This window comes from Genypterus blacodes, unplaced genomic scaffold (assembly GCF_046128005.1).
Source record: "Genypterus blacodes isolate CSIRO-AG114 ecotype Tasmania unplaced genomic scaffold, CSIRO-AGI_Gbla_v1 ptg000021l_1, whole genome shotgun sequence".
In the NCBI taxonomy this organism is placed as follows: Eukaryota; Metazoa; Chordata; class Actinopteri; order Ophidiiformes; family Ophidiidae; genus Genypterus; species Genypterus blacodes.
The window spans coordinates 7,293,091-7,304,824 of NW_027466834.1; the positions used below are offsets into that span (position 1 = coordinate 7,293,091).

The 11,734-nt window shown below is 41.5% G+C and overlaps 1 protein-coding gene, 2 non-coding genes and 1 pseudogene across 3 annotated transcripts; 3 read left to right on the plus strand and 1 right to left on the minus strand.

Annotated features, from left to right (window-relative positions):
• The first annotated feature begins 214 nt into the window (after positions 1-214).
• LOC142992234 (E3 ubiquitin/ISG15 ligase TRIM25-like) lies at positions 215-2,493 on the plus strand. The gene has a single exon (XM_076142597.1). The coding sequence runs from the start codon at positions 362-364 to the stop codon at positions 2,000-2,002; it is 1,641 nt and encodes a 546-aa protein (XP_075998712.1). The 5' UTR covers positions 215-361; the 3' UTR covers positions 2,003-2,493.
• A 1,375-nt stretch (positions 2,494-3,868) lies between these two features.
• On the plus strand, positions 3,869-9,981 carry LOC142992090 (ATP-dependent clpX-like chaperone, mitochondrial; annotated as a pseudogene).
• Positions 9,982-10,230: 249 nt separating this feature from the next.
• Positions 10,231-10,304, minus strand: trnat-agu (transfer RNA threonine (anticodon AGU)). Its single transcript has one exon. It is a non-coding gene; the product is annotated as a tRNA-Thr (tRNA).
• Positions 10,305-11,339: 1,035 nt separating this feature from the next.
• trnal-cag (transfer RNA leucine (anticodon CAG)) lies at positions 11,340-11,422 on the plus strand. Its single transcript has one exon. It is a non-coding gene; the product is annotated as a tRNA-Leu (tRNA).
• Positions 11,423-11,734: the final 312 nt, after the last annotated feature.

An 11,734-nucleotide genomic window follows, 5' to 3' on the forward strand; every position in this document is an offset into this window, starting at 1 on the left:
CCCTTGTCTTTCTCTGTGTGTCTTTGTGCAGCTATAATAACATTGCCGACATAAGTTGCCAAGTGACGGTAACCAATAACTGCAACTCATTGTGCCCGTGTCAAACTTCTCCTTTTCCTGGAATGAGTCACAGCCGGATCAGCCATGCCTCTTCTTCCTCCTCAACCACACTGAGCTCCTATTTCTCCCCTTCACAGATCTGCTACTTCAAAGATGGGTGTAACCAACATGTGCTGAGGTTCAGACCTGACAAGCCACATTCACTGCAGATCAGAGAGAGAACAAGCACAAACCGAGGAGGCTTGTTTCTTTTATTTCAGAGAAATAGAAACTCAGGCGCTGACTGTCGCTGAGAGGTGAAATGGAGCAGCAAGGAATTCGAGTGGGTAAGACAGCATTCTGTTGTTTGATCTGTCAAAATCTACTGAAGGACCCTGTGGCTATTCCATGTGGACACAGCTACTGCATGAGCTGTATTAAAACTTTCTGGGATGAAGAGAAAGATGAAGAGAAGAACAGCTGTCCTCAGTGCCAACAGACCTTCATGCCGAGGCCTGTCCTGGTTAAAAACACCATTTTAGCAGATTTAGTTGAGGAGGTGAAGAAATCAGAACTCCAAGCTGCTCCTTCTGCTCACTGCTATGCAGGACCTGCAGATGTTGGTTGTGATTCCTGCACTGGGAGAAAGCGAAAGGCCACTAAGTCCTGTCTGCAGTGTCTGGTCTCTTACTGTGATCAACACCTCCAGCCTCACTATGATGTAGCTCCGTTGAAGAAACACAAGCTGACAGAGGCTTCAGCAAAGCTTCAGGAGAACATATGTTCTCGTCATGATGAGTTGATGAAGATTTTCTGCCGCACTGATCAACAGTGTATCTGTTATCTCTGCTTCATGGATGAACACAAATCTCACAACACAGTTTCAGCTGCAGCAGAGGGGACTGAGAGGCAGAGAGAGCTCGGGGCCAGTCGAGAAAAAGTCCAGCAGAGAATCCAGGACAGAGAGAAAGACGTGAAGGTGCTTCAGCAGGAGATGGAGGCCATTAATCCCTCTGCTGACAAAGCAGTGAAGGACAATGAGGAGATCTTCACCCAGCTGATCCGTGTCATGGAGAAAATAAGCTCTGATGTGATGCAGCAGATCAGATTCCAACAGGAAAGTCAAATGAGTCGAGCTGAAAAGCTTCATGAGAAGCTGGAGCAGGAGATCGCTGAGTTGAGGAGGAAAGACGCTGAGCTGCAGCAGCTGTCACACATTGAGGATCACATCCAGTTTCTACAGAAATACCCCTCACTGCTACATCTCAGGGAATCTACAGACTCAGCCAGTATCAACATCCGTCCACTGAGGTACTTTGAGGAGGTGACAGCAGCTGTGTCAAAGGTCACAGATAAGCTACAGAACATTCTGAGTGAAGAATGGACCAAGATCTCAGTGACGCTGACTGAGCCCAAGACCAGAGCTGATTTCTTAAGATATGCACGTGTAATCACAATGGATCCAAACACAGCGAACACACGTCTGTCATTATCTGAGGGGAACAGAAAAGCAACATCGATGACAGAAAATCAGTCATATTCTGCTCATCCAGACAGATTCAAGTTCAGGCTTCAGGTTCTGAGTACAGACAGTCTGACTGGACGTTGTTACTGGGAGGTGGAGAGGAGCAAGAGTGGAGTTGTGGTCGCAGTGGCATACAAGGATATTAAGAGAAGAGGGAAAGAAAGCCGATTTGGATACAATGAAAAGTCTTGGTCTTTTTATCATTACAACAGCAGCTGTACTTTCATGCATAACAGCATCAGCACTGACCTCTCAGTTCCTAAGTCCTCCAGAGTAGGAGTGTACCTGGATCACAGTGCAGGTCTTCTGTCCTTCTACAGCGTTTCTCAAACCATGACTCTCCTCTACAAAGTCCAGACCACATTCACTCAGCCGCTCTATGCTGGGATTTGTTTTCTCTTCGTTTCTAATGGAGCCACAGCTGAGTTCTGTGAGTAGACAGAAGTCATTAAAGAGTGAATGGGTGAGATTGTGTTGTCTTCTTTCCTACATGAATGTTTCTGTCTTTGTCGCTCCGTGCTCATCACTGTGCTGTTCCTGCACTGCATAGAGTTCAATCAAACAGTGTGTGAATGTGTGATGCAGTTTTAAGTTTAGTAGATTCTCTCTTAAAGTAGGTGTTGCTCTTTTCAATGTCTTTTTAACCATGGTGTCTTTTCATTGCTCAGAACACATGAAAATGTACTGATGTGAACTGCAGTGTGCTCTGTATGATTGTAATGTTTGTTAAATATGGGTTTTCTTGTGCTGTATTTGGATTTTGTTGTTTCTCTGCTGCCACGTGGTCCTAACATTTTATTATGACAAATATTAATATCAATCAACTTCAATTTGCTCTTTCTACTATGAAAAGTAGAGTAAAAATGTAAACATTGTAATGATAAGCAGTAAAGAGATCTGTCATCATTGTATTTTACATTGCTGAGACACTGGGTTGTCAGGCTGTATGAATAAATGAAAATAAATATGAAACCATCAGCATTTAATGATTGAATGCGTGAACAAAGTGACTGACCAATGTATAAAAGACTTGTATAAATGTATAAATTACTTGTCGTAACAAGACAGCTCTCCCTTTTGTATCTGAGGGGGCCATTCAAGTACCCAACCTACAAAAGTACTGAACCTGTGCACAGCCATGTTCTACTTTTCCGCCTCTGACCCTCCTTCATGGCTAGCTATTGAACAGATTACAACATCTGGCACCTCTTCAATCTTATTGTTACTCTGCCCATGTACAATATACAAAATACCCTTTTTGTTTGGCATAAAGAACATGCTTATACAGTTTTCCCCTGTATGGGGTAACAATAACAGTAAGAGCCTAAGAGGAATTAGATTTAGTAATGCACAGGTGTAACATCTTTGCCATAACTTTGAAAGTTTGGATGACATTACTGTTGTAACTAGGTAGTTGATGACATAATTTGCTAGTTTGATGGCATCATCATTGCTTATTTAAATTGCTTTAAAATCTGTTGTAAGCAACAGGTCTTTGACTGTACAATTGATTTTGTAATTTAATTTTTTATTAAACATTTCTAGGAAAGATACCTAGTCTCGTCGTGCCCATGACAAGCGTTGTTTACCGGGCCTAAATAAGTGACACATCTATGCTGAAGAGGAAGCAAGACGAAGTGCCATTACAATAACATTGCCCCTGGCAGAGTCGATGGTTCAAACAATGGGCTGGCAAAGCTTTGAGTAAAGTAACTGACTTGTATATAGAAGGAAAACGAATGACCTTTGATTAGTTGCTTCGTAAATATGCCATCCCTAGACACTACTTTAAATATCTACAGTTGAGTAGCTGCATAACATCTCATCACAGTGAAACTGATCAAATATAAATGGCTATTCAGAACCAATGTGAGACCTGCAAAACTCCATTATAACTAACATTCCTGACCACTGTTCCAACTGAATAATTATGTAGGCACTATGCCAACACATTCAGTTATTCTGTGTGGCTGTAGTCAACCTTGTCTCTCATACATTTGCTATAGCGATCCCTCTTGAGGCAAAGCTCTGCATATTTGGTCTCCTGATCAATTCTCACTAGGGCACAAGGCAGATGAGTGATTAGTTTGTGCTCGCTTCAGACTAGGAGAGTGATTGGTTTTAGGTTAACGAACATCGGGAAAATGGGACGTGTGGTCAGAGAGAAATCAAATAAGTTAAGGGGAATATGGGACCCTTTGAACAGTAACTTACCTAAGCTGTTTATTGGGAAATGTTTGAAAGCTGATTTAGCCTCTTTCATAATGCTTTGTTTACATACAGGAATTTGAGCCAAAGCAAGTTATGTCCTGTCCGTACACTTCAACTGCCAGGTTGTTCTTAACTACAGCGCACAGAGGTATAAGAAAACACCACAGCCAGCATATTGTGTTGCTGTACGTCATAGAGTACATCTCCAGCTAACATTGTTTGCCTGTTAAGATATAATCAAACATTTGATTAAGTCTTGTACATTTTTTGTCATGTATTGGAAACATTTGTTTGTTAATGGGAGTTGCGTGAAAGATACAGAAGATCCTTGTTTTGTTCCAGGTTTGTCTAGTTCCCGGATTCATGTGTTTGGTCTAAGTCGTACTCAGGAAACTCACTTACTTCCCTCTAAGCGGGTGAGGTCATTTTCAGAGACCACCATCAACTATGCCTCCAAACATGGGACATCAAAGCATGGGGGAAATGTTGGTGGAAAGGTAATTTTATTTGTGGGTGGACGGAATCTTTTCTGTTATTATCCCCTCCCTGTAAAGAATCGGAATCTGTGCTGAGTCATGTTTCCTCTTTTTTTTCACCCAGAAAAGCATCAGTGAGGTGAAGAGACTTTCCAGCTCTGGACGATCAGGCAAGGGAGGAAGTCAACTCCGATGTCCCAAATGTGGAGATCCATGCATACACGTAGAGACCTTTGTGTGTGAGTATTTTTATGAAGACTGGATACACATTTACCATCACATGTAGAAAACGCACTAAATGAAAGAGGAGAAGCTGTAAGAAAATATTACAGCGGTCAAGGTAACGCATCGGTTACATGTTACATTCTGCCATAAAGCCCAGATAAGTGGAGTTCTGCAGTGAGACTCGACACAATGCTCTTACTGAGTGCTACTGGCAATTCCTTTGACCTCATGGCTTGTTTTGTTGTCTTAATTGCACTGTTAACTCTGGGACTTTATACAGACAGGTGTGTGCCTAAAAATCATGTCCAATCAATTTAATTTGCCACAGGTGGACTAAAATTGTCACTTTGTCATCATAGGGTATTGGGTATAAATTGGTGTGTGAAAACATGAATTTGAAAGATTACAGCATAAGGCTATAACACAATGTGAGACAATGTGACTGTCTGAATACTTTCTGCACCCACTATATGTGTTGTTTTTGTAGCATCAACACGATTTGTTAAATGTGAGAAATGCCACCACTTCTTTGTGGTTCTGTCTGAGATGGACGCTAAGAAAGGGCTAAAGCTAGAGCTGGAGTCTGCTGCAGAGGCTGTGAAATTGGCATTTTCACAGACACCTCCCCCTCCTCCTAAGAAGGTGAGAATGAAAGCTACATTTTTGCTAAAATATACTTTTTACTTATTACATTTATGAGGTTTCATACTTTCTGTTTTTATTAAGTACAACCTGTTTTTATTCCAGATATTTGCTTACCTTGACAAGTATGTTGTTGGTCAGTCATATGCAAAGAAAGTGTTGGCAGTTGCGGTGTATAATCACTACAAACGGATCTACAACATCCCTGCTTGGAGCCAACAGCAGGTGGAAAATCTAGCACAATGGGGTGAGTGTTACTGTGACCAAATAAGTTATTTTTTATCTTTGTAAGTGTTGCTGTCAGTTCTGCACTAGAAGAAAACCCAAGCAGAGTTACTAATACATATGATTTCTTTCAAGATTGTTTCTACTAGCGACAAGTTTAGATTTGGTTTGCATTTATTTACTTCAATTCAGTAATAAACTGTACTCCTAAATAAACCAAACCTGAGTACTAGAGTGTTTATAAAAAAGCAGACATGTTTTGTGAGCTTAGGAACTCACAACTTAAGAGCCTGGCTCCCATTGCAATCCATGACTTTGAGTCATGTGTCTTTTTGTAATTGGCGCTTTGTATTGGTTTCCTTCATTCCATAAACCGGTCCCACTTTTTTGTGTGTAAAGTTCCTTATTGCAGAGGAATCATATTCATTACATTACATTACAAGCATTTGGCAGACGCTTTTATCCAAAGCGACTTACATTACATTACATTACATTACCACCCTTCGCAGAGGGGAATTGAGGGTTCGGTGCCTTGCTCAGGGGCACCTCGGCAGGGACCCGAACCGGCGACCCTCCGGTTCCCAGGCTGAAGCTCTACCCACTGAGCTACTGCCTCCCCTGAAGGACAAGCACGCTTTTTAACATCACACATTTGAATTCAGATTCAGATTCAGATTACATAAGATTAGATTACATAACTTGTTAAATTTTGTGATAAGCTGTCTAGAATGTGATACAATTTATACAGAGGGAAAACCGATTGCTCCATTCATAGAACACTTATTTATTTATGCTGATTTGTGAAATGCACCTCATGCACTGAACTAGTGGGTCATAAATGTAACCCTGCTTCTTTTTGTAGAGTTGCTGCAGATCGCAGGCATTGCTCCCCACCGACACGCCCAAGGAGTGTCCATGCAGCAGGAGGACGTCCAGGTGGTGCAGCAGGAGAGCCAAGGAGGGGATGTCCTGGACTCCACACATTCAGACATTAAACTGGAGAAGAGCAACATCATGCTCCTCGGCCCGACTGGCTCGGGTTAGTGATGTGTCAAGATTCTCCAAGATTCTTTTGAGATCATTGAATTTTACACAGCTACCGTTTGGTCATGTTTTCTTTGATTTATCACAGGAAAGACATTGTTGGCTCAGACCCTGGCCCGGTGTCTTGATGTTCCGTTTGCCATTTGTGATTGCACCACACTAACCCAGGCCGGTTATGTCGGAGAAGACATCGAGTCGATTATCGTCAAACTGCTGCAAGATGCAAACTTTTCAGTGGAAAAGGCACAGCAAGGTAAGTGGACGGTAAAAGAATGTGGTTGGGATTAATATGGTAAAAGACAGCATGAATCTGTTGTTGGCTTGCCTTTTTATTAGTGTATCTTGAAGTAAACAGTGTGTTTATTAAAGATGGGACAGTGCTGACAAAGGGTTGGAAGCCAAAACTGGCTTAATTCCATCTCCTGTTCTTCTATTTCATGTGAAGGTATTGTGTTCCTGGATGAGGTGGATAAGATTAGCAGTGTGCCTGGAATCCATCAGCTGAGAGACGTTGGAGGAGAGGGAGTCCAGCAGGTCGGTATTTAACATGTTACAGCAAAATATTATAACAAATTGTGTCTTGCAACCATCATGTTTTGTGGTATTTCAATGTTAGAACACAGCAGCACAGCCACTTACGGAATAAGATTTTACTTGTACTGTATGCATTGACCTACATTTGTGTATGTCTGGATTCCTTTTCTTGTCTCTCCTACCAGGGGTTGCTTAAACTCTTGGAGGGGGCAATCGTTAATGTTCCTGAGAAAAGCTTCAGGAAAATTAGAGGAGAAACTGTGCAGGTTGACACATCAAACATCCTCTTTGTTGCATCTGGAGCCTTCAATGGACTTGACCGAATCATTAGCACAAGAAAGAATGAAAAGGTAAGTTAAAGCTCTCATGTGCACAGTTCAGCCACAACGTTACACCACCTGCCTAATATTGCCACCAAATCAGTTCCGACATGTTGAGGCATGACCTCCACAATACCTCTGAAGGTGCCCTGATATCTGGCACCAACACATTAGTACTAGATCCTTCAAGTCCTGTAAGTTGCAAGGTGGAACCTCCATGGATCAGACTTGTCTTTTCAAAACATCTCACAGATGCTTGATTGCTTTAAGCTCTGGGGAAGTTGGTGGCCAAGTCAACACCTTGAACTCTTTGTCAAGAACTGAACTTTCGGATGAAAGGTGAAACGTCTTCAAGCCTTTGACGACAAGTCCAGTTGCCTAAGATTTACTTTTCCTCAAATCATTCCTGAATTTGCTGTGTGGCAGGGGGCATTATCCTGCTCATAGCGGCAACTGCCATCAGGGAACACTGCTGCCACCAAGGGGTGTACTTGGTCTGCAACAATGTTTAGGTAGGTGTTTAAGTAGGTGGTACTTGTCAAAGTAGCATCCACATGAAAACCAGGGTTAGGGTTGTTCTGGCACAGTTCTTTCAGCAATTTCTGCTACAGTAGCTCTTTTGGGAGATTGTACCAGAAGGATTAGCCTTCACTCTCCACGTCATCAATGAGACTTGGAGGCCCTTAACCCTGTCAGTTGACAGGTTGTCTTTGCTTGGACCACTTTTGTTGGGTGACTGACCACTGCTTACTGGGAACACCCTACAAGACCTGCCATTTTGAAAAAGATCTGACCCAGCCGTCTAGCCATCACAATTTGGCCCTAGCGAAGTTGCTTAGAGCCTACAGTTTCCCTTTATTCCTTACGGATAACTGTTAACTTGCTGCCTAATATACCCATATATTCCATGAGATGATCAATGTCATTCACCTCTCAGTAATTTTAATATTTTGGCTGATCATCAGCAGAGATTCAGCCACGCTTCGTTTTAGGTTTTGAATCATGTTAATAGTCTCACCTCAAATTCCTCTCATGTTTGATTACTCTCTACAGTATCTGGGTTTTGGGACTTCCTCCAATTTGCGTAAAGGTTCGCTTGCAGCAGCTGCAGTAGACCTGGTGAACAGCAGTGGGGAGACAGACACAGCGGCAGAGCTGGAGGAGAAAGACCGTCTGCTGAAGCAAGTGGAGGCCAGGGACCTGATTGAGTTTGGGATGATCCCAGAGTTTGTCGGTCGTCTTCCTGTGGTCGTGCCTCTACACAGCCTGGATGAAGAGACGCTTGTCCACATCATGACTAAACCACGTAATGCTGTGGTGTCACAGTACCAGGCTCTCTTCAGCATGGACCAAGTAAGGGCTCGACTATAGTGGGTGACTTTAACCAGTTTAGATCTGAATAAAGGAAATTCTACTCTCAGGCAATACCTGCTCTCACCTATCCTGATGCCACATCTCAACTCTATGATTGAAAATTGGATTGATCCTGCATTGGTTTCTATTTCACTGTTTCAGTGTGAACTTAATGTGAGCCCAGACGCCTTAAGGGCCATAGCTAAGATGGCCCTGGAGAGAAAGACTGGAGCTCGGGGTCTCAGAGCCATCATGGTACCTGGATTTGCCAATTTGCCATTGAATTCATTATCTGTGGTATAGTGGTGCTGTTGACTTAAGATTGTGTACAAATGTCTTTGTTAGGAAAAGCTCCTGTTAGAACCCATGTTTGAGGTCCCTCACTCTGACATCATCGCTGTAGAGTTGAACAAAGATGCTGTCCTAGGAAAATCCCAACCCCGATACATCAGGTGAGTATGTGGCGCCTTCAGGGCCATGTTTATGTTGTTGACGGGAAATTTGAGTTATTTAACTGAAAACTATGCATTATCACTATCATCTATATCATCTATCATCATTTGTGGATCATCTGCACAATATGCAATGGTAAAACTAGGCACACAGTGAACCCATCACACTATGTAATACAAATAATTTCATTCAATTTCATTATGATAAAACAAAAAAAACATTCATTATAAAAAGAACAGACAAAAGAACATTTATGATGTGGACTCATCCTTGCGGTGAAACGGAAAATAAACACAATAAATACACCTCTGTCTGACTCCGCTCTGTTTAGGACCCAGCAGCAGTCCAACCCCGGAGCTGCAACCAGAAACAGCTTCAGAATATAGACTTCCTCTATTCTTCAACCTGTCCCAGTAAAATATAAATAAATCACTACTTTTGTACTCAGTGTTCACTAGTGTTGTTTTCAATTTTAACTTTTGCCGTACATGAGTTGTGTATGTATGTACTCTCAGATAGCTCTGAGATAGAAACTAGCATGTGAAGAAACTGCTTCAGTGTGTGTGTGTGACACATTCGTCACAACCCAAACTGTGTTTTTCTTGCTGCGCTTCTTAGTATTTCATTGAGTTCTAGATTCATTTCGGCTTGGGTCCTGCAGATAAAAAATATGTAAATTGGATTTTATTACTTTATTTGAATGTGTTCTTTTCATGGTCGTTCGTGGCTTTGGCGCTAAGCAAAACACTGTAGAATGCTAAAAAAAAAAAGAAAACTAAAACCCTGATCCTCTCGAGAGAGGTAGGGCCTGAAATCTGAACTGGAGTTCCTATTTAAATTTCAGAGCACCAGCAAAGGTGTCAGCAGAAGAGGAGTACAACTCCAGAATCGAAGAAGAGAACTGGCCTTGGGGGCAGCTGCTGCAAACAACTGAACCACGTGTTGCTTGTTTGCAGTCAAGCCAGCCGTATTTTGCAACTTCACAACAGCTGCCATTACACAATTATTTTAAAACTGCATTAAGTATTTAGTTAAAAGATGTTAGTATACTAAGGTTGAACATATGAGTTCACATGCAGGGTATGAATGAAAGTTATACTGTAAATTAATGTAAGGAAATATGTTAAATAATTTAGTTATCACCAGTGCATAGTCCTATGTAGACCTGATTATCAAGGTGAAAAGGCACCGCTGAGATTCGAACTCAGGATCTCCTGTTTACTAGACAGGCGCTTTAACCAACTAAGCCACGGCACCGTTACGGCAGCAAGTCGCTCAGCCGGTACTATTCAAGTCAGCCGCGGTAATTATTATTTTTATTATGGTATTGTTCAATGTTAAACTCAATAGTAAATTTCAATATTTATGGAAATAAAAGAATAACGTTTTTAATTTATGTCAGTGGCGATGAAGAACCAGGCCAGACAATTAAACGTGCGCCACCGAGAGTAGACATTTTGAAGCAAATTTTCTTACAAGTTTTATGGACTAGAATGAATCACAATGCAGAAGCCTGAGAAACAGTGACTGTAACTGTCCACACAAGCTGGGAGGAGTCCAATTAATTGAATAAAACATTTATCCCCATCTTCTGCCTTGACACTTCAAAGATGAACATCAGAAGTATAACAATTGAGAAGTTCAACGTTGTAGAAATGAGTTGGGTACACTCACAATTTCATTGGAACCACTTCAAATGTAATGGCAAATTATAGGATGAGACATGAGGAAACGAGATAACGCTGTAATTATTAATTACAATTATAATATATTATCATTGTTGTTAAATTATGAATAATAAATTTGATTATTTGTGATCATTTACATTGATTGACTCAGCAGTTCCAAAGAGATATCAAAGCTCGGTGAAGCTCTGTCAGCACCGTTCAGTAAGCGTTCAGTGAACGCCTCTGAATTCGAACTTCCTGTGCAAGGTTCAGAATTTATGAGTCAACCCGTCTTATAATGATAATATGCTTGTAGACAGACTTGAGTTAGACTGAGTTGAATACTAATGAACTATGACACGTTGCTTTCCTTTTTGGATTTCGTTACATGTTGTTGTGACCCATCTTCTGCGTCCATCGTCAGATATATCCTAATCTTACCAGGAGATGGCGGAAGAGAGCTTTTTTCTTTTTTTTCTAGAAAAATTGTTCCGCCGCTGTCGTTTCAGTGCAGCCAGACCTTACGTAAATAACTCAATAACCACTAAGTGAGCTGTACTCAAACCACAACACGGTTTGTAGTATTGTAGGTACTATATCCGTGTTACACCAATAGATCTTACAAGTCAGGATGGCCGAGCGGTCTAAGGCGCTGCGTTCAGGTCGCAGTCTCCCCTGGAGGCGTGGGTTCGAATCCCACTTCTGACATTAACTTTTTCGTTCACAATACATTCATTTTTTCTTGTGCTAATGATTCGGTCAAGTACATTAAAGGCTACAGATGCAACAAAGACATCTAAAAGTGAGTTTTACACCATCCCATTCACACACATTCACTACTAGTACATTATATATTAATGAAGACAAGTCCCTCCTGTGTGATGTGATGTGTGTATTGAAAACTGTGCCACCAATTTCTTTATTAATTGATGGTAAAAATAATAGATGAAGACAATTGAATTATTAGTGAAGAACACGACATGAGGACATATCCTTTTAACAACCCCAACAGTGCCATTT